We start from the raw sequence: 24,413 nt of genomic DNA, 5'->3' as shown, positions 1-24,413 counted from the left end.
CCACTCGAGCTCGGAAAGTCTCAGGCTCGCAGATTTGAACCGCGGAGGCCGAGCGGCTGCGCTGAGGTTCCCAAAGGCCATTGGCTGCGGCGGCGCCCGCGCGGAGGGTGCGGGGCGGAGGCGGGCGGAGCCTGGAAGGGGCGTGTCCCCGCGGCTACGGCCCTGGAAGCCGGGGAGGGAGCGAAACCGACGCGGGCGCGGACATGGGCTGGCTGTCCCCGCGCCTCGCGGAGCCCACCCAGCGGACAGCCCGGCGGAGCCCGCCCCGCGCTCGCTTCTCCGGGGACTCAGGTAGGCGACTGTGGCCGACACCTGCGCCCTGCGGGGTCCCGGTGCGTTCGGCGTGGGGGGCGCGCGCCTCCTGGGGGACAGAAAGGATCGAGAAAGCCGCGATAGGGGGCGTGGGGCGGGGACCAGGGCGCCGAGACCCCCTCCTCCGCGCCGCTGCGTCTCACCGCGCCCGTCCGTGGGCGGCTGGGCCGGGGCCGAGGCCGGGGCGGGAGTCTGGCTCCCTGTGTCCGAGGAGAGCGGGGTTTGGGGGGGAAGGCGGGGTGGCGGAGAGCCGGGCGATTTCCTCTCCCCAGATTGGGGCTCCCCGGCCCGGCCGGAGCGCTGCTGGGGTGGGGTGGGGATGGGGGTGCGGTGGGACGGGGGCCCGCGCGTTAAGGGCACCCCCTGCCCGGGCGCGGGGTGTGTGTTGGCACCAGCGTCGCCGCGCGCAGCCTGCGGTCTCCCCGAGGGGGGCGTGTGTGTGCGCCGAGTTCTCCATGAATAAAAAGCCGGATCATCCGCCGGCCGTGGCGGAGGCGTGCGCGCGCTCTAACCGTACACACACTGCAGCGCACGCCGGCCTGTGCCACCGGCCTGGGCAAGGGGGGAAGGAGCTGCCTGGAAGGGAATGGCCGAGACACTCTCCCGCCTCCCCCCGCCCCCGACGAGCCCTTCCTTCCCCGCCCGATGCGCCCCGCCAGCCTCCTCGGAAAAGCCGGGAAGCCTAGGCGGGAGAGGCCGGCGGGGTGGGGCTGGGCCGCGCGGGCGGCCCTCGGGAGCCTGGGAGGGCGCTCCGCGAGCGACCCGCACGCCGGCTGCTCCCGGGGCCCAGCGCTCCTGGCGAGGCCGCGGGCCCGGGGCGGGTGGCTAATGACTTAATCTCCGGCTGGGGGCGCAGGAGCTGCGAGGGGGCGTCTCTGGCTCCGCCCCCTCCCTGGAGCGCCCCCCGCCGGGGGGACAAAAAACGGTCCCCTGCCCTCGGGGCGCCCCCCACCGGCTGCCCTGCGTGCTGGGCCGCCGCCCGTGACTACCCCCGGCCCAGAGCGCCGGGTGGGAGCCGGGGGCGGGGGGCTGAGGCTGGGCGAGCTTCCTGGGAGAGGACCCAGCCGGAGCCTGGGGTGTGCGTGAGACCCGGCCGGGCCGGGGGGAGGGGTGCCCTCCGCTAACTCAAACCAGATTCCCTGTGTTTCCCGATGAGAGACGGCAGCGCGGGCTCTGGAACTTTTCTTTCTCTCCCTGGGAGAATGGAGGGGGAACACAATGCTTTTTCTTTTCTGGTTGTCACCGCTTGCAATCTGACCGGCTCCCACGGCCTCCGCTGGCGGCCACGGTGCCCATTCTTCGCCCTGGTGTCTGCGCCTTTGAATGGAGACAGGGTCCCTGAGCTGTGAAGCCCCTCTCCTCTCTAGGGGGTTTGGGGTGCTAGGGGAGACTGCCCCTCATCCTCGCCCCCGGCAGCCATCTGGACCAGAGCGAGCCCTCCCCATTCAGCCCCGTAAACAATGAGCGGCCGTTGCAGGAGGGCCTCCCGCAAAGCAACTTTGCACAGTCTGGGTTTCTAATAACTCCCCGCGCCTCCCTCCGCCCCTTTCTGAGGCTGGGGTGGAGGAGGGGACCACCGCCAGGGTGGACTGGATTTTAAGAGAACAAAGAACAGGGCACAAAGGAAGGGGGAGCTGCGCTGTGGATCCCCCCCAAAAGGGGAGTTTGTGGGGCCAGGGCAGGGCCCAGCCAGACCTCTCCCTGGTCTCAGGGTTCCTGAAACAATAAACGAGGCATCTGCAGGCCCCTGGTGAGGCTCTGTCCTCGTGGGGTAGCCAGGACCCCCGCTGTGAGTGTGCCCCGAGTCCGGGGGTGCCCTGGGGTTCCAGCTTTCATCCGCTGCCCTGTGAACAGCATGTGACCAGCAGATTAGAGTGGTTTATCTCCTCCCAACTTGGACTTCACCCCTGCCCTCCTCCTTGAGGGCAGCTGCTCCTTCCCACAACAGGGGTTCAGGACATCTTGGGAGGTACCCAAGCTCCTTCTCCTGTCTTTCGAGGGTTGGGGGCGGGGGTCAGTATGAAAAAATGAGCCTGCTCCCAGGAGGTGGCGGTTTGAGGGAGTCCCAGCCCCTCTGATACCTCTGAGTGTACAGGCCCTGGCCACTGACCGCCGTGTGCTCCTGTCCTCTGCTAGCTGCGGCCTCCCCTTGGAGCGTGCCTTCCGTTTTCTGAGATTTCCTCCCTTTTCTGGGATTTCCGCCCTTTTCCCCACATTCTCTCCCACACTCATTTACTGGTGCTGATGTCCAGACCCAGCCAGGAGGCCCACGCAGATGAGTCTTATCTACAAAACGGGGCAGAGGGAACACAGGCAGAAGTTGATCTGGGAGGAGAGGATCTAAGACCCTCTGGACACGTGTTGGGAGCTTTCCCAGAAGGGCCTGGGCTTGGCTCTGGCTCAGGGAGTCCTACCTCCTCCCTCCACTTTTGAGTGGTTGGCTGATTTCTGTGGCCGGGACAGGCTGTGCCTAGGTGTGGCAGGCAAGGTGTTAGCAGCCTCTCTCTCTCTCTCTCTCTCTCTCTCTCTCTCTCTCTCTCTCTCTCCCTCTCTCCCTCCCTCCCTCCCTCCCTCCCTCTCCCCCCCCCCTTGGGTTGGTTGGGACTGGAGGCTCCCAGGCCAGAGCGCCCAGGACTGCTGCTGGGCAGTGACTCCAGCTCCTTGGCCGGACTTCCCACGAGCGAGCTCCGAGGAGCTTGTCCCCGGTGGGGGAGGGAGGAGTCTGTCCCTTGGAAGAACAGGATCTGGGCTGATGCCAGAGATAAGGCTTGGGCGGAGGGAGGGAGGGACGGGGTTGAGCAACTGTGCCCTGGAAGCCGAGAACACTGACCCCACTCAGGTCTCCTGACCTGTGTACCGGAAGGCTCTTCTCTGACCTTGGGACGAGGAACCAGACCCTGAAGGCTAGATCCGGCCAGTTCTCCCCCCAGGCCCGCTCGGCACAGGGACTTGAGTGCGTGGTCGGATGTGTCCCTTCTCCGCTTGCAGCGCCTTCGGAAGGAAGCTTAGCCATTGGTCTCCCACATTCCCCGAGCCACAGCTTGAAAAACGCCTCTTGGGGAGCCTTGGGCCTCCTTCCGGTGAGGAGCACCGGAGGCTCCCCCAGACCCGGCCAGCTTGCACTCGGGGCTCCAGGCCCGGTAGCAGCCCTGGCATCCGAGCCCTCCTTTGCTGGGAATAGGGCCCTGGTGGTCTCCACCAGCCGTTCCCTAAAATGTTGCCCAGGGCCCTAGCTGGTTTGGCTCAGTGGATAGAGCATCGGCCTGCGGACTGGAAGGTCCTGGGTTCGATTATGGTCAAGGGCACATGCCCAGGTGGCGCGCGCGATCCCCAGTAGGGGCGTGCAAGAGGCAGCCCCTCAATGATTCTCATCGTTGGTGTTTCTATCTCTCCCTCTCCCTTCCTCTCTGAAATCAATAAAAATATATTTTAAAAATAAAAAAAATGTTGCGTAGGTCCTGCAGCATCCAAAGGGGACTGGTGTCCCCCTTCCCCATGGGGTTCATGCTCAAATGACGGGGGTAGAGAGGCTGAGAGCACAGAGAACCCCGAGGGCTGGCAGTACAACTTACGGGCACCTGTAGTGAGAACCTGGTTAGGTCCAGAGGACAAGGCTGTATTTTTTGGGGGGGGTTGAGCGTGCTGAGGTTTTGTGTATTATTTGTTGCTGGTAGTAGCACCCATGGGCCCCCCAAAATCCTGAGCTATGGAGGAGAACTCTTCTTCTCACCTCCACCTCATTTATCCGGGTCAAACTGAAGTCAGAGTTTCAGTCCTGCCTTTGAGAATGGGCCCCTGCATTGCCCTGCGTCCTGGCAGGTGACAGGTGAAGAGGGGGGGAGGGAAGCCAGAGGGGGCTGCAGTCTGCACCTGGGCTCCAGAAGCTTGGAGCACCCCTCTCCCCCACAGTGCATCCTAGGGACCCCCATGGATGTGGAAAGGGTCAGCCCTGGAGACTTTTGCTTAGTGTCCTCAGGCAGCAGTGGAAGTGTGTGACCCAGGTTAATAGCGTGTCCTTAGGGGAGTGACAATGGCCAGAGCGTCCCTGGAGATGCTGGAATTTTTCTCCTACTTTTCAAGGGGTAGACGCAGGGCAGCGGCGGAGAAAGTGCCGTCCAGCAGCATAGCCTTATGCACCGGGGTGCTGAGGGCTCGGCATACATTAGCTTATTTAATCCTCACACTAAGGCTCCGGCATTCATAATGTCACCAGTCACTTTGAAAGCTGGTGAGGAAACGGAGGCATCTTGCCCAAAGGGGCTGAGCCAGCTCCAGTAACCCGGGGAGTCTGGCTCCGGGGGTTCCTGCTCTTCAACCCCCAACCCCTGCCCCCTTGTATGCTCTGGCTGGACCAAGACCTGCCAGATTTGCTGCCCTCTCTGGAGAGAGTGCAGGTCGCCCAGCCCCCCTGGAGTCCCCAGAGTGTCCTTTTAGTCGCGACTCCTCAGCTGAGCCCTGAGAAGCGAAGTGAAACCAACCGGGCCTGGCAGATCCGATTTCAAGCCCAGCTGCTTCCTCCTGAGGCCCTGGGCAGGAGGGGGAGCCTGGCCACGCCCAGAGGAGGGAGACCCAGCTGCGAGGGGACTGGGAGGCAGTAGGCCTTCCCCTTTCCTGGCTGTCCCTCTGGTGGCCTGTGTTGGGGCGGGCTTGGTGGTGGTTGGGGGTGGGAGGGAAGGAAGGCGGGGAGAATGCCTCTCCAGGAAGAGCCTGTAAACAAGCAAAGTTGCAAATGTCCTTGAGTCACTGGCTCTTCATTGGCTTGACTTCTGATTTGTCGCTTCCTGTCACTCCTAGGTCACTGCTCACTCCTTTCCCTTCCCTTCCCTTCCCTTCCCTTCCGAGCCAGGGCTCTGGGGTGAGGAGGGAGGTGGATGCAGGGACAAGGGTGAAGGAACAGTGGGGGGAGAGGCCCATTCCCAGCCCTGGAGGGGTTCCCTGAGGGGGGAAGGGCGATCTGTATTTCCCAGGACTTATCTGTACTTTCCCTGGAATGGTGGGGGATGGGGTGACCAGACCAGAGAGATTTTAACCTGAAATTCTATGCAAAACTATGCGTCCTGTGGGTGTTCATGCATCCGTAACCTCCATCGGACCTCAGAGGCCTGGGCCCAATGCAGTGACCCTCCTGAATCAGGCAACCTGGACTCCTCCTGCTCTGCCCTCAGCAGCCCTGTGACGTGGGCAGATCCCTGAACGCTAAGCCTCAGTTTCCTTGTGTGCGTGTGCAGGATGGGAGTGATGGTAAGAACTCCGGGGGATTGTTTGGAAGACTGTATGAGCTGAAGTCTTTCCAATGCGAAGACAGGGTATCCCTTGCGAACTTTTTTAAGGCAGTCTATCATCATAAGGCGCAGAGTCAAAGCTCAGTGACTTCCTTCCCTTTCTCATACTTCCGCGGGGGGCGCGGGGAGCGCGTGTCCGCCCGGGGTCCACGGGAAGGGTCCAGGATGCCATTTCCCAGAGGGGGTTCCTCCGCACCCCGTCTGGGTAGCTATCAGAGCCCCTCCGGGAGGTGCTACTCCACAGCTCTCATTTCTCACGTTAAGAACTACCGACAGGGGAGGTTAACTTGAATGTGGTACTTAGCCGCGTGCATCCAAAGTATTGTCATTGCACCATGTAATCAGAAAAATATTAATGAGATAGTTTACATTATGTCTTCATACAAAGGCTTCCACATCCAGTGTGTATTTTATACCCATAGCGCGTCTCAATTTGGATGCTCAATTTCATAGGCAATCAGAACTTGGAGCTCCTAAAATGTACCGTTGAAAAAGTAGATTCACATACTCGAGCTGTTTTAGACATACTTGGGATTTCCATGTACTAAGTCAAGCATCAATTTTTACATTTAAAATAAGTAGAATTAAGTAATATAAACTATTGAGTTCCGTAGTCTCACTAGCTACACTTCAGGTACCCAACAGCCCGTGTGGCTCGTGGCTGCTGTCCTGAAGAATGAGGTTAGATTATCACGGCAAATGCCTGAACCTCTAGAGATGTCCCGAGTCAGTGGTATTATTCAACATTGTATTTGCAATTGTAGCAAATAGAACAATTTGCTGATGAGGAATGGAGGGGGCAGAGTTACTATTAGTTGCAGAGGATGCAAAGCCATCTAATCATCAAGTTGATTAGGGCCCTGGCTTGGGTGGCTAGGTTGGAGTGTCGTCCTGTTTGGTACACGGAAAGGTCACGGGTTCGATTCCCGGTCAGGGTGCGTGTGGGAGGCAGCCGATCAATGTTTCCCTTTCTCTCTCCCTCAACCTCCCTCCTCGGGGGAGGATTAAAAAGAAAGGTTGAAAGCTAAGGGGAGGATGCAAAACCCATTCACAACAAGAGACCATAAAATAACCCAGAATAAACATGACAAGAAACGTGTAAGACTCGGAGGAGAAAAACCCACAAAGTTTAATGGAGAATGTCTGAATAGATGGATATGAGGACTTGATGTTGTGCTAAGGCCTGTTCTTCCCAAGGTAATTTATTGTTTCCTTTCAATTCCAATGTAATCCCATCAGGATTCCTTTTGGAACTTAACATGTTTCTAAAGTCCATCTGGAATAGCAAAGCCCAGAAAATTTTAGGAAAACATTAAAGGTAGGATATTACCCTACTAGATAAAAGAATTTCACATCCGATACTTAACTCACGTAACAATTCAGTAAAGAATCGGTAACATTACTTTTTGTTACATTTTAATTTTTTTTATTTTAAAACCACCCACAATCTTACAAGCCACAGGCCTCTCTAGTTTGGTGTACTACATTCTAGATTTGTTTTTCTGAGTAGTTTTAAATTGCCTGACAGTTTTCGAAGTGAATATTTTCATAAAGTTGGGAGTGGGCATGTCTTTGCTTCAAGATATTAAAGCCAGAGACCATAAAACAGATTTGACTATGCAAACATTAATAAGCGCTCTCTGGGAACGAAAACAGCCACATCACCATCTGTGAGTGGGTGGGTGATAAATTTGCAACATCTTTGCAAAATATGACGGTCAAAATGGAAGTAGCTTGCCCTGGCCGGTGTGGCTCAGATGGTTGGAGCATCATCCTGTACACCAAAAGGTTGCAGGTTCGATCCCCGGTCAGGGCACATAGGGAGGCAACGTATCTATGTATCTCTCTCTCGGCGCGCGCGCGTAGATATTTTTCTCTCTCTCTAAAATCAATTTTTAAAGTGCTCATTACCCTCATTAGTAAACAAAGAAATGCAGATTACAAGTGAGGGTGGCGGTGATTGTGTTCATCCCCTGTTAGTGAGACTGTAGCTTGGTAAAACCTTCTGGAGAACAAGTCAGCAAGAAGAAGCCAAAGTAATTCTACTCACTTGGAAGTATGCACCCTCCGGAAATCGTTAAGGACTTGAGCAGACTTAGCTGGAAGGATTGTTGTTACAGAGTTCAAACAAAAACGAAACAGCCTGGCATTCACCCGGGGCCCACTGGATGTAAAATTTAGGCCATTAGGATTTAATTTCCAATACCGTAACATGATTTACTAACATGTTCATATTTTCACCCAAATGTAAACAATGGTTGGCTTTATTTATTCACCTACAGGGGGAAGCACTGCTTGTCCCATAAAAGGGGGAAATGTCTAAATCGCCACTCTGCAATAGAAGGATCGTGTGAGCCCCCTGGGGAGCTGACATTCTTAATAGCTACATAAAAAGTAAAACAAATTAGGTGACCAACATTTTATGTAACCCATTATAGTCCAAACTAGAGGCGCGACGCATGAAATTCGTGCAAGGGGGCTCGGCCCTCGCAGCCCCGGCTTCGCCCAGATGGTCGGCCACCTGGTCTAATTAGCATATTATACTTTTATTATTATAGATATTATCATCTTAACGTGTAATCAATATAAAAATGTGAATGAGCTGTTTCACATTCTCCTTTTAGTATAAGTCTGTGTGTACCCTTCGGCACGTGTCAATTTGGACCGGCCACCTTTCGAGTGCTCTTTAGCCACGTGAGGCTGGGGCTGCCATATCGGACAGAAGGAATAAATTATTTAATAACCTCTAGAGAGGCAGCAGAGAGTGGAAGTCGCTGAGAAGGTCTGGCCTGGACTGTTTCTTTCTTCCATGTGCAGTGCACCCTCGGAGCCCTGCCCGGCAAGAGCCTGGTGCCGTGATTACCTGGGACAGGCCACGCCCCTCCCCAGTCACACTCCTGTCTCCTGCCTCCCAGCAGCCCTGCCAGGGAATGAGTGTGAGCTGCAGTGGGAAGCAGGTAGTGAAACCAGGGCCTCGTTCACTTTCCTTTTCTTCCAGGAAGAGGGACCGACGGAGCAGAGAATGTTTATTTATCTCCAGGAAGTGGGATGTGCCAGAGTGTGTGACTCGCCAGTGGCACCCCTGTGCCAACGGGCCAGGTCTGGGTTGGCAGGCAGGCGGGGAGGGTGGAGCACGCATGGGGCCCCCGGGGTTGGGAGATTTTCGGGAGAGCGTTTGGGTTAGGGTTTTGGTCTTCTTGGCAGGTGGAAGTACCAAGGCTGGCAGCTGGAGCGGGACAGGCATGGAAAACATTGGAAGTGTGGCCTCGGGCCAAGCCCGCTCCTAACCATGTGGGGAAGCCCAGGCTGCTGCCTCAGGGCGGAGAGGCTCCTCAGAGCAGGAAGCTGGAATGAGATCCAGGCCAGGAGGGGCCCATCGGAGCCTGGAGCACCCCCTCCCTCTGTGTGCACGTTCTCAGCTGTGGCCAGAGCGGGGTGACCTCCTACAGAAAATGATGTGTTTCAAGGGCCAACAGAAATGGGTCCAAATTATTGTTTCGTAGCTGTGGGAACGAGTGACGGAAATCGCCCTGTCTGAGCCTCAGTTTCCCTTCCTGGAAAGTGGGGGCATGCATTTACGATGTCCCAGCACTGCCTGGTGGGCAGCTGCTTCTGCGCTCGGCCAGGTGGTCTGCAGCATGGGGGCGCTGGCTGTCCTGTGTGACCCCCGCCCTTTCTCCTTTCCTCTGCTCCCTGCAGCCGTCCGGAGGCCTGAGCTGAGGCTGTAGAAGCCGCAGAAGTAGAGCCTTCACCCACCCACAGCCTCTGGGATAGCATCCCACCTCGGGTTGCCTGTGGGGGAGGCTGGCCTCCAGCTTAGAGCTTCAGTGTCACTGGAAATGCGCCAGTCTCCGGGGTGGGGGTGGATAGTCATCTCATCTCCTGCTCCGTTGAGGCGGCTCAGGCATCAGGATGCAGTTGTTGGGCAGTGAGTTCTTTCGGCGGAGTCCTCGGCCCCCTGTTTTCCCCTGACACGGTGCATGCTGTAATGGACAGCCTTAGGGGTGTGCACGAAAATCCACTGGGATGCGGGCAGGAAACACCAGAACTCAAAAGACGTCGCCTTGCATGGGGTGGTCCTGAAAAGGGGGAGACTAAGCCGTATTCTCCGATGCGTGGCGTGACAATAGACACAAATAACCTGTAAAAACAAACGTATGCATGTGTACTTGTAGACGTATGTTTATACACGCGTGAATTACGTGTTCCAGGTTGTTTATATGCTGTGGCTATTTGCCTGGCTAGCGCCCTGGTGTGGGAACACAGTCCTGGCATCAGTCCATGACCTAGGGCAATGATGGCGAACCTTTTGAGCTCAGCATGTCAGCATTTTGAAAAACCCTCACTTAACTCTGGTGCCGTGTCACATATAGAAATTTTTTGATATTTGTAACCATAGTAAAACAAAGACTTATATTCTTGATATTTATTTTGTATATTTACATGCCATTTAACAAAGAAAAATCAACCAAAAAAAATGAGTTCGCGTGTCACCTCTGACACGCGTGTCATAGGTTCGCCATCACTGGCCTAGGGCAAGTCCCTTAGTTTCGTCTCTCCGTCTCTGAGCGTGTGGTCGCTCCGCACCCAGTGTTTTAAGGAGACACTGACACGGGTAGATGCACGGTGGCACGGGCTCGATAATAGTGGTGATCGTTTCCCGTCCTGAGCTTTTTTTTTTTAATTGTGGCTGTTTGGGCTCAAATGCAAACAGAAACTTTCAAACTCTAGGGTTTTGGGTGGAGCATGTGGAGGAGCTAAACATTCTGCAGAACACTAAAGTCCGCCAGAAGCTCAGCACAGCCCCACGGGGCCCCCGCGAGGGCGAGAGGTGGTTCTGTGGGCCAGGGCGTCACACCGCCTGCCGTTCCCGTCGGCCATCGGGCCTGTCACTGGTGGAATAAAACACTCTTCCGCCTGCCGGGGACTTCTTATCTTCGCAGGATAAGGCTGCTGAGCTTTCCAGGAAGCACCGGCTCTTCCCCTGGCGACAAGAGCCGAGTCCCTAGCCTCTTAGAGCCGTGGCGGGTGTCACCCAGTGTCTTGCACAACCCCCTTTTGTTCCAGCTGACAGACCTGGTAGCAGAGTGCCTCCCCGTTCTGGCAGAGTTAAGTTCCACCTGGTGGTGGCGTGTTGGTTGTCCCAGAGAGAAAGGTCCATGGCCCACCAGGCGAGACCCGCCCCTGGAAAAGGGCGCCGGGGTCCCCTTTGATTCTGTCCTTTCTCTCCTCCTCCATCTGGGCCCTCGCAGCTCCCGGTGTCTCTGCCTTCAAAAAGTACCCTGGCCCGGCTGCCGTGGCTCAGTGGCTGAGCGTCGACCTCTGAACCAGGAGGTCGCGGTTCGATTCCCGGTCAGGGCACATGCCCGGGGTGCAGGCTCGGTCCCCAGTGTGGGGCGTGCAGGAGGCAGCCAGTCAGTGATTCTCTCTCGTCACTGATGTTTCTGTTTCCCTCTCCCTCTCCCTTGCTCTCCGAAGCCAATAAAATATATGTAAAAAGAAGAAGCAGCAGCCTGGATGACCTGCCCGCTTAGAAACTGCTGCTGGTTACCAGCCGTGTGGCCCAGCCCTCCATCCAGGCGCCTACCTGGCTTACAGAAGGGCAGGCCCTGGGTCCCTGGGCCCTGGGTTTTCAGTCTGTTCCTCAAACGTCACCAGCTTGCTCCCACTCCGGAGCCTTTGCCTCTGCTGTTCCTCCCACCGAATGTTCTCGACGAGCCTCGGTTCCTCTCATCCTTCTGTTCTCAGCTCACAGGTGCCCCTTCATCAGAGGGGCCCCCAGCCCCCCAACTCTCACCCACGCTCCATCTCCTTGTTTCCGTCTGGACAGTGAGGACTGCGAGGTGCCGTTCTGTTTGCCTGTTTACAGCCTGGCTCTCTACCCCCCACCCCCCCACACACACACACACACACTCTGTTTGGGGAGGGCAGGGGTGTGGCCAACCCTGTTTCACTGCTGTGTCTGCAGGGCCCAGAGGAGTGTGGGAAAATGGATGGGTATGCAGTGAATGAGAGAGGGAGTGGGAAAGAGCGAGGCAGAGACAGAGTAATGAATGGCCCAGCCGGTGTGGCTTGACCTATGAGCCGGGAGGTCATGGTTCCATTCCCCGTCAGGGCACATTCGAGGGTTGTGGGCTCAATACCCAGTAGGGGGCGTGCAGGAGGCAGCCAATTGATGTTCCTCTCCCTTCCTCTCCCTCTCTGAAATCAATACAAACATCTTTTTTAAAAAAGAGAGAGAGAGAGTAATGAATGAAGCCTCCTGTGGTCATTCTGAGCCACGAATGACGCTGTGCCCGAGGCCCCTTCTGTCCAGCCACGCTGCCAGGTGCTGGTATCGGGTGGAGGGTTGGAACAGCCGGGAACCTGTGGAGGGGACTGGGCAGGCAGTGGGTGTGCAGCATGTGTCCTGTGTGTTCCGGGGTGAGCTGCGGGTCAGCTGGAGAGTGGGAGGCCTGCTTGGCGGCCCCAGGACTACCTCCTGCGCGGGCCAGGCTGCCAGGGACAGGCCCCTGCCCGGAACTTGGCCTGCTGTGTGCCTAGTGGCTGTAGGACAAGCTGATGGGAAGACCGGGGGGAGTCTCTGGCCCCAGGATGGGATTGGAGCGGAGCTGAGCCCAGGGTGTGGGCTGAGTGGACCAACCAGGGGGCCTGGCCTTCAGTTGCTTCTGCCTTGAAGGAATGTTCTGTGGTCAGTGGGGCCGAGGGTAGAGGAATCTGGTTCCACCAGAGGCCGGGAGAGGCGGAGAGCTGTGGTCACCGCCAGGAGAGTGGGATGTGGCTTCCGGGGTGGGTGGGGGTGTCCTGCCCAGGACCGGCCCTGGGGAGTGGCCGCCCTGGCCTCTGAGGCCCATTTCAGCCACTTCCCCAGAGCTGAGTCACAGCACTGAGCCACACCCCCTCCCGGAGCCACGGCTCCCTTGGCAGCGCCCCTTGTGGGGGCGGGAGGGCACCGGGCCTCCTGAACTTGGCCCCAGGCCTGGCCCGGGCCACCTGCTTATATTTGAACCTGTGTTCATCTCACCCTCACATCCTTCTGTTAGAGCAGTGGTTCTCAACCTTCTGGCCCTTTAAATACAGTTCCTCATGCTGTGACCCAACCATAACATTATTTTCGTTGCTACTTCATCACTGTAATGTTGCTACTGTTATGAATCGTCATGTAAATATCTGATAGGCAGGGTGGTCTTGGGCGGCCCCTATGAAAGGGTCATTTGACCGCCAAAGGGGTCGCGACCCACAGGTTGAGAACCGCTGTGTTAGAAGCTTAGGATGAAGTCGTCACTCGGGGGCCTAAAACAGCCCCATGAGTTCCCACCAGCCCTCAAGCCTGGCCTGTCCAGTCTGCTCTCCAGCTCTAGGGTCACAGAGCCCCAGCCCCTCCCTGGGACTAGTAGGTCCTGCAGCCCCTCCTCACTGGGCTGTGGGACCAGCTGGGCCCCACCTCTCGGGACCTTTTCATGCTGGATATGGAAGATGGCTGGTTTTGCACAAGTCGCAGGGCCTCGTGCCCGCCCCCAGAGAGGCCAGACCTGTCTCTGCCTTCTTGGGGTGTCGGGCCCTGCAGGGGCTGGTCTAGGGGTTTCCCTGCGGACCCGTCACTCCGCTGCATAGCCCTGCCGGGAGGGTGTGCTCCGAGGAGACCCCCTGTCCTGTGGCCGTGTGGCCGGGGCACCCGATCCCTGTGGGTGGCCACAGGGTCCGCGTCATCCCGCTGAGCCCTGGGCAGCTGGGCCTGCGGTTTCCCTTTTGTTCTCTAACAAGCACTTGAGATCGGAAACCACAGGCTGCAAGTTGCTTTCTGGGCCTGGGGATTCCTGCCCATATGTCGAAACCCTTGAGGGACTCTGGGCGTCATGTCCCTGTTCGCACCAGTCTGGCTCTTTATGTCCCCTCCCGCCCCTCCCCCTCTTTTTCTCTTCCTGTTTGTTCACCTTTGTTCACCGGCTTTTTTTTTTTCACCTGCGTGTCCTCACTTCCGGGCAGCAGTTCTTAGACCAGGGGTGATGCTGCCCCCCAGGGGACACCTGGCCTTTCTGGGGGCGTTTTGGTTGTCACGGCTGGGGAAGCGATGCAATTGGCATCTGATGGGTCTCGGCCTGGGATGTTGCTTAACATCCTACCACGTACAGGACAGCCCCGCCACAAGGAATGATGGGGCTCCACTGGCCAGATCTGCTCCAGGGTTAGACTAGAACTTTCTCCAGGGAGCAGCCGGGCCCCTCCCTTCTCCGGACTCCGCCCTCCCCAGCCGGAAGTGGGGAGGGCTGCTCCTTGGGTATTGGCAGATGACCAGGGACGCTACCTCCCGGAGGCCTGGAGCACGTGGGAAGAGCTCTGGGCCCGGAGCAGTGGTGAGGGGAGGAGCCCACGGCCAGTGCCCTTCATGTGTCTGATCTAGGGGGTCAGCCAACTATGGCCCACAGGCCAAATCCGGCCCGCCGCTTGTCTTGGGAAATGAAGTTTTATTGGGACGCAGCCACACCCGTTCGTTCACATGGAGTCCGATGCTGCTTTCCTACTGCAAAGACAGTGCATAGCTACGGCGAAGACGCTTTCAGGCGCAGAGCGGAAATCTCGACTGTCCGGCCCTCCGTAGAAAATGTCTGCCAGCCCCGCCAGTTTGGCTCAGTGGATAGAGCGTTGACCTGGGATCTGAAAGGTCCCAGGTCCGATTCCGGTCAAGGGTTATGGGCTCGATCCCCAGTGGGGGGCTTGCAGGAGGCAGCCCATCAATGACGCTCTCATCATTGATGTTTCTATCTCTCTCTCCCTCACCCTTCCTCTCTGGAATCAATAAAAATACATTAAAGGAAAAAAAAAGAGAATCCGTTTTGGGGTGGTTTTTAAAAAAAAGAAAGAAAGTGTCTGCCAGTCCCTGGTCTGGCTGCTCCCGGCTAATTGTTGAGAGGCCAGGTCCCAGGGCGCGGGCAGCAGGAGGGTGCAGGGTAGGGTAGGAGAAGCTGCTTTTCCTGGGGTTGGGTAGGAGGAAGAAGAGAGCGAGGAGGGAGAGCTGCCCGGCATGGTGGGTCATGCCAAGGCCTTCCGGCACGGTCCTCACCTGGCTCCGAGCCGGCCAGGTCCCCTGTGCTGGCGGCAGGGCTGCCCTGGGGCCTGGAGAACTTTGCTGGAGTGAGGAGCAGTGTGACTGCCTGTGGGGAGGAGGGGCACTTGCTGGAGGGGGGAGCCATGAGACTGGCCTCAGCAGCTGGGCCCGGAGGAGAGCGTGGGATAGGGTTAGAGGACACAGAGAGGTCAGGCCGGGAGCCTGGAGCCGGGCTGTCGGCGGAAGCGAAGCCAGCACTGTCCTTGGCCTCGAGAAGGCGAAAGGGAGACATTCGGGCTGGGGAGGGGAGGTGTTTGAGGCCAGCTGTGTCATGCACTGGAACAGCGGGCACCAGCCTTTCGGACCTCAAGGACCACCAGTGGCCCGTGGACCACCGGTTGGCGACCGCTGCACTGGAAGGTGGGATCCGGCGGTGAGCAGGCCTGTCGGAACCCTCTGGAAGCTCCCAGCCCAGGGGGGGGTTGCAGTCCGGCCGGCCAGCGGGTGGGACAGTGTAACGTGCCTGCTGCCGGGGAAGGGGGGATGGAAGGAGAGGAGGCGGGCAGGACTCTCTACCTGGCTAAGGGCGATCTCCCAGAAGGGGTGTCTTGGCGGAGCCCTGAAGGATGCTGGGTGAGCCCGGTGATGGTATCCCAGCGGGGACTGCGTGTGTCCAGTCCTGGAGCCCAGGAGAGGGCCGGGGCAGAGTGCGGGCATAGGGGAGCAGCGAGCGGTGGCATCGAGTAGGGATGCAGCGACGATGCTGGACCAGGGCATCTGCCCTGGGGAGTCCGATAGGGTTTTGTTTTAGCTAATGGACTAGAAAGGGACACGAGCAGCAGGGAGGCCTGCTGGGCTGATGTCGGGGCAGGTGGGATGCGGTGGCCCAGCTTGGGGGAAGTAGCGGGGGCTGGGAGGGAGGGAGAATTTCGGGTGGGCACCCACGGGTTGAACTTGGCACGGGGGAAGGATGGGCCTGCAATGAGGGTGCTGTTGAGAACGGTGCTCTTAGCAGGACTGGTGACCCAGAACCCCCTCTCACCCACATATTTTGCTAAGTCCCTGCGCCGATCTCTCCCCACCCTGCTCGGTCCTATGCTGTTGGGTTTAGCATTTGGGGCAGGTCCCTCCTGAGGGAAAGGGGTCCGTTTGGCTCCAACACTGAACTTGAACTTGACCCTTGCCAGGAGCTGCCTGGGTGATGCCTCATGCTTTCAGGCGGCCCTTTGCCATTCCACAAATCCCAGGGAGCTGGGTCATCTGAGGTCCCCACCTCCTTGCACCCCTAGTGATTAAAGAAATCGGGAGAGAGTCTCCCAGTCTTGATCTCCCCCAGGGGCAGAGGGTGGATCCTTGACAAAGAGCTTGGGCCCCACGATGGAGACATCGCAGGCGGGATCCTCCTCTGAGGGACACCCAGCAAGGACTGCAAGGCTGGGGAGCTGGTTCTGTGAATCCTGCAGCCAACCCCACCCCAATTCTGATTCAGAAAGTGAGCCGGGCCGCCCACGTGGGTTGAGGTGCCAGGCAGCAGCGCCCTGGGGCCTGTCCTGTCCTCTCCCTCCTCTGAGGACGGTGACTCAGGTTGAGGTGTCCACTGACTTCACAGGGATCGAGGTCAGGCAGCAGGAAGAACTTCCCGCGTGTCTCCAGACGCGCTGCTCAGAGGAGCCGAGTTTCCTTCACTGCTTTGTGACCTCGGGGCTGCACCTCCACCTCCTTAAATGCAGTCCTGTTGGCCCTGGCAGCATCCTGGCTGGGCCTGGGCGGAGGTGTGGAAGGCGGGGGCCAGTATAGTCCTTTGGAAGAAAGCTCTCTCTCTCTCTCTCTCTCTCTCTCTCTCTCCCTCTTTCTCTCTCTCTCTCTCAGGTTTCAGGGAATGTGTGTCTGCGGCTCCTTGAACTCCAAACAGCTTTGCAAACAGCAGTCCCCGCCCCTGAGAACCTGTGGGTGAAGAAAGAGGGCGGGGTTATAGCTTTGATTGCTGGCTCCTGTCCTATTGTTTCTTTTGGGTGGGAGCTGGGGTTTGAATAACAGCCCCGGGGCTGGCAGATGGGCTTTTGTGCAGGAGGCCAGCCCAGGTTAACCCTCTCCTGCTGTTCTCTTCTTGCAGCTCCATGAGCCCTTCCCCATCGCCCCCTCCACCCGCCGGACCTCACATCTGACGCCAGCCTCACCTGCAGCCTCGGAGGCCCTGCCTCCCCCCCTCGGGCACGATGCCCATCCTCAAGCAGCTGGTGTCCAGCTCCGTGCACTCCAAGCGCCGTTCCCGCGCGGACCTCACGGCCGAGATGATCAGCGCGCCGCTGGGCGACTTCCGCCACACGATGCACGTGGGCCGGGCGGGGGACGCCTTCGGGGACACCTCCTTCCTCAACAGCAAGGCTGGGGAGCTGGAGGGCGAGTCCCTGGACGAGCAGGCGTCCACCTCGTCCTCCAAACGCGGCCTCCTGTCCCGGAAGTTCCGGGGCAGCAAGCGGTCGCAGTCGGTGACCCGGGGGGACCGCGAGCAGAGGGACATGCTGGGCTCGCTGCGGGACTCGGCCCTGTTTGTCAAGAACGCCATGTCCCTGCCCCAGCTGAACGAGAAGGAGGCCGCGGAGAGGGGCGCCGGCAAGCTGCCCAAGAGCCTGTCGTCCAGCCCCGTGAAGAGGGCCAGCGTTGGGGAGGGTGACCCGGAGGCGGCCCGTGTGGAGGAGGTGCCCGGGCGGCCGAACGGGGCCACCTCCCCCCACTCCCTCGACCCCCTCCTGGACGAGCGGGCCTTCGGGGACCTGACGGACCTGCCCGTCATGCCCAAGGCCGGCTTCGGGCTGAAGCACGCGGAGTCCATCATGTCCTTCCACATTGACCTGGGGCCCTCCATGCTGGGCGACGTCCTGAGCATCATGAACAAGGAGGAGTGGGATCCGGAGGAAGAGGATGGCGGTTACCACGGCGACGAGGAGCCGGGCAGTCTCCCCAAGGTTCCCCTTTCTGGGTCGGGGGCCCCTCTCCCGGCCAGACGGGAAGGCAAGGCCAGCCAGGACTCGCCCCCGCAGCCCCAGGCTCTGCAGGACGAGGGGTGGGCGGCGGCCGCCCCCAGTCCCGGCTCCGCCCGCAGCATGGGCAGCCACACCACGCGGGACAGCAGCTCCCTGTCCAGCTGCACCTCGAGCGTCCTGGAGGAGCGCAGCCCCGCCTTCCGGGGGCCGGAGGGGGCCCGGGCCGCTCTCCCCAGGCAGCCCGACAAGGAGTTCTCCTTCATGGATGAGGAGGAGGAGGATGAGATCCGAGTGTGAGGCCGGCCGAGGTGGCTCCCCGCTCTTGGCCCCGTCTCCCTGCCTCCAGCCCACCCCCTTCCCGTCCAGGGGCAGCCAAGAGCCCGGCTCCTGCTACAGACCCTGGGCCTCAGGGATGAGGGGCGCTGGCCGAGCCTGGGGCCCGTGGAGGACTTGGGGAGCTGGCCCTGGTGCCTGACGTTGCCCCACAGCCCGGCCTCCCTGAGCTCCGTAGGAGGGGACGGGGCTGTGTTCTTACAGCAGGAATCCGTTTCCTTTCCTCCCCGTTGGCCTCAGATGACTGCCAGATGTCCACCTGAGTTCCCGCCTGCCGCCTGCAGCCGGGCAGGTCGGCTCAGCTGCGACCTTTGGCCAGGGCTAAGGACACAGCTCTCCTACCACCCCCCTCCCCCTCCCCCTCCCCCCCCCCCCAGCTCTGCTGTGGCCTGACAGTGACTTCCCCCGGTAAATGTGTGTCACGGGAGGCATGGGGTGGGCACGCGTCCCGGCCCCTCCCTCCCCCGCCTGCCCCAGCACAGGAAGCCCGGAGCCCTTGGAGTAAAGCCGGACTGACAGCCCTGAACACTAACCGCTGCCCCTTCCCGGGGAGGAGGACAGGGTGGGGAGCTGAAGCCCTGGGCTTCTTGAATTTGGGGGGCGGGGCCTTGCCCGAGGACAGACTGTGGCGGCCGCGCAGCTCCCTGGGTTTCTTGTTCGCTCTTCCTTGGTGGGTGCCGTCTCCCCGGAGCAGCTTCAGGAGCAGCGACAGATCTGCCATCAGAGGGAACATCCTTTCAGACACTTTACTCGGTGCTTCCGAACTTTACCTAGAACGGTATGGGGTGCGTGTCTGCGTGCAAGTCCCCCTCCACCCATAGCTGTTAACAGCGGAAGGCGTCCAGTGTGTTAGAATATTTCTGAAAAATGACTTTTTTTAAAGTAATATATCATTCCTGGGGGGGGGAGATAAATGCTTTTTTTTTTTGGACTGAGTTATTCCCTCTTCTCCCCCCTCCCCCCTGACGACTTCTTCCTTTCCCAGGCCTCTTGCCAGCTGCTGGGGCAAGGGCCCTGCGGGTAGAGGTAGCAGGGTGGCCAGATTTAGCAACAAAACAAAAGGATAGTTTTTCGGTATAAGCATGCCCCCTTGCCATACGGAACATGCTTATATTAAAAAGTTATTTGTTGTTCCTCTGAATTGCAGATGTCAGCCGATGTCCTCTAACCCTGCTCAAGGGGATTGCGTAGGAGCCTGGGTGTGAGTCCCAGGGTTAACTGATGATGGCTTTTCTGTCCTGGGAACAGGCTGACCCACCGCCTCTGTCCCCTGGCAGCCAGTGGGGGCGGGGCTGGCTGCCACGGGATCCAGCCGGGGCGGGTGGGCGTGGCCGCTCCAGCCTCCCATTTTCTGCCAGATCCTGACTCAGACACTAACTTGTTCCTGATCCCAGTGCCCTGTGGGTGCTTGGTTTCCAGTAGTGCAGCCCCCCTCCACTCCCCCGGCTGCCCCTGAGCCCCATCCAGATGGTGGTCCGTCCCAGATTCTGAACTGTATATTTTTTTCATGAAATTGTTAAAACAGCGAGGCAACAATAAAAAAGCCCTATAGCATGTCTGGTGTTCATCTCTGTTTCTGGGAGGGCTTATTTCAGGTTGTGGGTGGGTAGGGGTGAGGGAGGGGTCCTCGGGGGCCTGAGGTGGCTTCTCGCAGCGCCTTTGGGGCCTGGGCAGGCCTCAGGGGCTCTGGGCCTTTGGGGGCCCTTGGGCACTTCGCCGCTTTGTGCCCCAGTGTCCTCGCCTGTTACCGGGGGTCCTGCTGCTCCCACAGGGCGAGGCTGCAGACATGGTCCCCGGCCTGGTGTTGGCACGAGGGAGGCTGTGTTCTCGCAAGCCCCAGGGGCCCACACACATGGGATGTGTCGCCACCAGGACACAGCGGGTGCCCTTTACCCTTGGACCTGGAGAATCAACCTAGAGGCGGCGGGTTCTCCTTCAGCCTCTGGGCCCAGGAGGTAGACGCCGGTGCCCCCATTCTATGTGCTGAGAGCCCGGGCGGCCACGCTCTCCGATCACCACGTCATGGAGTCAGGACGTGGCTGGTTCAAAACGCGCGTGTGCGCCCGGCTGGCGTGGCCCAGTGGTTGAGCGCTGACCTATGAACCAGGAGGTCACGGTTCGGTTCCCGGTCGGGCCCATGCCCGGGTTGCAGGCTCTCTATCCCCAGTCGGGGGCGTGCAGGAGGCAGCCATCAGTGCTTCTCTCTCATCATTGATGTTTCTATCTCTCTGCCCTCTCCCTTCTTCCCTAAAATCAATAAAAATATATTCAATAAACACATTGGCCTCATCACTCAGGCGCCTGGAAGCTCCATCACTCGGGAAAGTGAGGTCAGGGGTGTGTCTGCCCTGGGTGGGGACCCGGTGACTCCCCCACCCACCTGCCTCACCACCTTCCCTTCCTGGCACTGGCACCCACCTTCCCCTCCGCCCTGGCACCTCTGAGAGGAGGAGTCAGCTTGGGCAGGGCTGGCTCTGCCAGCTGATGCCCCTCGCACGCCCCTCCATGTGGGGCCTGTGGGGCTGAGCCCCTGGAAACCCTGTCCCTCTCGCTGGCGTCCACAGAGAAACGGGCGGCACTCATCCTCGTCCTGGGAAGCGGTGAGAAGCACAATTAAAATGTTCCCATGTCCCTAGTCTGGCTCATTAGAGCTAATGAGGGACGCGGCTGAGACGGAGGCAGGAGTCAGGAGCGGACGTGTGGTGGCCCTGGGGGCGGGGGTACTGGGGCACATCCCCAGCCCAGCACATCCCCTGGGCGCTGCAGCCTAGCTCTAGGCCCTTGCAGAGGCGAATGCAGGGCCGAGGGGGCCCAGGCAGGTGAGGGGGGGCTGTGCTCCCAGACAGTGTAAACCCCCATTCCACCGGCAGCCACTGGCGCAGGGCTCCCGAGGGTCTGGGAGAAGCAAGCCAGTCGCCCCGAGCCCCAGGCCTGCTTACTGACTTGATGGAGAAATGCCAGCCACTCAGGGCGCCCCAGGGGCCTGGGGAGAGACCTCACTAGACCCACACCTTCAGCAGCACACACCCAGCCACCCCCTCCTCTTCACCAGGGTGGCCATGTCCCCAGAGAATGTGGACAAAAACGAATGGAGGATCAGCACACGAAGGTAGGGGGTTCTCAGCATCTTCAAACCTCAGGGTCAGGTTCAAAACCTCCGTTTTTTAAAAAATATTTTGTTATTGATCTCAGAGGAAAGGAGAAGGCGAGAGAGAGAGAGAGAAACATCAATGATGAGAGAGAATCTTTGATCAGCTGCCTCCTGCATGCTTCACACTAGGATCAAGCCTGCAACCCAGGCACATGCCCCGACCGGGAATCGAACGGGGAATCGAACCATGACCTCCTGGTTCATAGGTCGATGCTCAGCTCAGCCACTGAGTCTCGCTCACCAGGCCGGCCCCATCTCTGTTTTACAGAGATCGGGAGAAGAAGGCGCCGGCCGAAGTCCCATGAGTGAGCTGAGCGGAGATTGCGAAAGGGACCGGGCTGGCTTTGAGCCGGTGGATAGTATGGGGCGCAGCTGCTCACAGGGCCGGGCGTGTGGTAGTCGTGGGGGTGGCCAGGGGGGCGGGGTGGGTGGGGTGACCTTTTCAGGTGTTTGCTGCTCTCCCCACCCCTCCCTGGCTCACTCAGCCTTCACACACAGCTTCCCAAAGGGCCCGACTCCCACAGAAGGTGCAGGAGCGGACAGTGAGGAATAAAAACAGGGCCTTGTCTGTCTGCTTCCCCTGTGCAGTCTCCTCTGGGCCCCGGGGCCGCCTGCCAGCAGCCAGATGGGAGGCTGGAAGGAACATTTTGGGGAGAGGGAAGGTATTTGCAGGCAGATGGGTGTTGGTGGCGCTGCCTCTGAAACCTGTTGCTCTAACTCACTGAGCTGTTGTTCGAGATGAGACTCCCGGGAGGGGCCAGGAGGGGCCACGAGGGGCCTGGAGGGGCGGGGGTGGGGGGGGCGGCCGGAGAGCGGCCTTCCCTTCCAGCAGGGCTCCAACCCTGAAATGACTTTGGCAGCTTCAGACGTACCCTCAAGAGGTACCCTCAAGGCCACAGGGCTCCTCCGAAGCTTGTTTTGATTTGATGCCCCGCTTTGTTCCAGAAAGGATTAGAGGCGCTTACATAACGGGGTAAGTCACAATAGGATAAAAATAGATCAGGGGAGAACGAGGCTGCAGCCAACAAGCAGAGGACGAAGAGAACTGGTCCGGGGTGGGCCTCGACGATTCTCTGAGGCGAGCTGGAACTTGGGCTCGGAGCTTCCTGTCAGTCAAAGCGAAAAGGGAAACCCGCCTCTGGTGAGACTGGCGATGGCCCCAGAGGCAGCTCAGTGTTTTCTGACACTGGGTCTGCGAGAGCCGGGCTCCTGGGAGGCCCTTGGAGGGGGCAGGGCGGGGGCTCCAGGCGACAACCTGGACACCAGTGCCGTCGAAGAGACAGTCACCCGAACCCCAGAGGCTGCCTTTCCGCTCGGCGTGACGCGAAGGCTTGAGGCCAAGACACAGATCAATAAAACCGACTCTCCAGAGGGCCAGCCCCCAGCCCTCCCCCAGTCACTCGCCCGAGACACACAGTGTGGACGCTTCCGGAGCAGGGTTCCCCAGCCTCCGCGCTACCAGCCCTGGGAGCCCCGTCTCTCCTTTGTCGGGAACTGGCCTGTGCCCTGTGGGATGGTGAGCAGCATCCCTGGCCGCTTCCCACTCGACGCCAGCTGCTTCCTAGCAACCCGTCATGTCAATGCAACATGTCCCGGGACATTCCCAAGTGTCCTGTCGGCTGCTGAAAACCGCTGCTCTTACAGGAATGAGGAGCTGCCTATTTTTTTTTTTTTTTTTTACCATAAGGGCCAATTTAAGACAAAAATGTTTCCAGGTCACGGGTTTTGGGTTCAAAGCCAAAAAAAAAGGGGGGGGTCTTATGAAACATATATACTTGGGGAAGATGTGTATTGGTGCATCGTGGGGAAGATGTGTATTCGTGCATCTTAAATAACCTGCTTCATTGAGAAAACTGGCGCTTCTCTTCAGGCAATGACATTGTTACCTGAGGGTGCTCTTCGGAAATAGCCACACGGCGGCGCTTTCTATGTCTCGGCGGCGCTTTCTATGTCTCGTGCTGAGTCAGAGCAAGGGAAGTGCGGACAGGGCGGGCGGCCGGGGCCCTGGTCTGCTCTCTGTGGATGGAGGGCGGTGAGTGGCCCGTGTCATCCCCTGGCTGTCTTGGAAGATGCCGTAGCCTCTATGTCACTTCCTACAACCAAGGTTCCTCGCCCGCTCCCCCCGCCCCCCCCCCACCTCCCCCAGCCAAACCAGGGCTGAGGACAGAGAGCTTGAGGCTACATTCTCTGAAAACAGAAATTTACTGCACAGATTCATCAGATAGTCACTGCGCACCTACTCTGCGCCAAGCACTCTGAGAGGCTGGGGTGGGGGCGTGTGGGGGGTGGGGAGTACACAGGCGGCAGATGAGACAGACACGGCCCCGGGGGGCACTGTGCCTTTGTGGGCCCCCTCCCCCATGAAAGTCATTAAAATGACATTTTACAACCACGTTACTAAGAAAGGTGAGTGCAATCATGTCACATTTTAAAACTTTTCCTTTGACCTAAAGGTTCATGTGTTTTCTTCAGATATTTGTGTTGTTAACCCTCACCCGGGCATATTTTTTCCATTGGATTTTAGAGAGAGCGGAAGGGAGGGGGAGAGACAGAGAGAGAGAAGCCTCGATGTGAGAGAGACACATCGATTGGGTGCCTCCCCCACACCCCCTCCCAAGGAACGGAATCTGCCAGTGACTCAGGGCCCCGGAGCTGTGAGGCATGAGCGTCCGTGATTGAAACCCCTGGACTGTGCTGTTTGCTACTGTCCGCCCCCCCCCCCCCCCCAGCCTGAGACAGCGGGCACCTCCCCCTGTGTCTGCAGCCGCACAACTAGGTCGGAATCTGTGGCCGAGACTGAGTTCGAAGACAAGCCGGGAAGCGAGGCCCAGGGCAGCTCTCTGGTTTTGACGAACACAGGAGAGACAGTCAGGACTGGGAGCTTCCCCCTGCACCCCCCTGACTCTCCCCCCCCACCCCCGCCCTCGGCCCCAAGCTGGGGGTGGCTCATCCAGGCTGGGGCCCGGGAGGGGCTGCCCTCTGCTTGCCCGCCACGGCCCCTGGGCTTGGAACACAAAATGGGCCCCATCGACTGACCCCCTGTGATCGACTGACTCCCTGCGGACCGCCAAGGCCCGGAGGGTGTTTCCGTCCGCGTCCCTCCGCCCGGTGACCCAGCATCATTTAGCGATAACAGGCTGGAGGGCAGTCTGCGGTGATGGAATGAACTTTTCCTGCAGACTCCATTGACCTAAAGGCAGATCAAACCTGTGACCTCGGCCCTCGATCCATCAAAGTGAGCGCCCAGGCTGAGGCTGGAAGAATTCATCCGTGACCGTCCCCTGGCCAGGGGGCGGGTCCCGGTT

The 24,413-nt window shown here is 59.1% G+C and overlaps 1 protein-coding gene across 1 annotated transcript; it reads left to right on the top strand.

Moving 5' to 3' along the window:
• Positions 1-135: 135 nt before the first annotated feature.
• CDC42EP4 (CDC42 effector protein 4) lies at positions 136-19,511 on the top strand. The gene is made up of 2 exons (XM_059671069.1): positions 136-291; positions 16,754-19,511. Exon 2 carries the CDS (start codon positions 16,857-16,859, stop codon positions 17,919-17,921), a length of 1,065 nt encoding a protein of 354 aa, XP_059527052.1. The 5' UTR covers positions 136-291; positions 16,754-16,856; the 3' UTR covers positions 17,922-19,511.
• The last annotated feature ends 4,902 nt before the right edge of the window (positions 19,512-24,413 follow it).

Source organism: Myotis daubentonii, chromosome 16 (assembly GCF_963259705.1).
Source record: "Myotis daubentonii chromosome 16, mMyoDau2.1, whole genome shotgun sequence".
Classification (NCBI taxonomy): domain Eukaryota; kingdom Metazoa; phylum Chordata; class Mammalia; order Chiroptera; family Vespertilionidae; genus Myotis; species Myotis daubentonii.
Note: the sequence above shows the minus strand (reverse complement) of the source record. Positions and strands in the feature narration are given on the sequence as shown.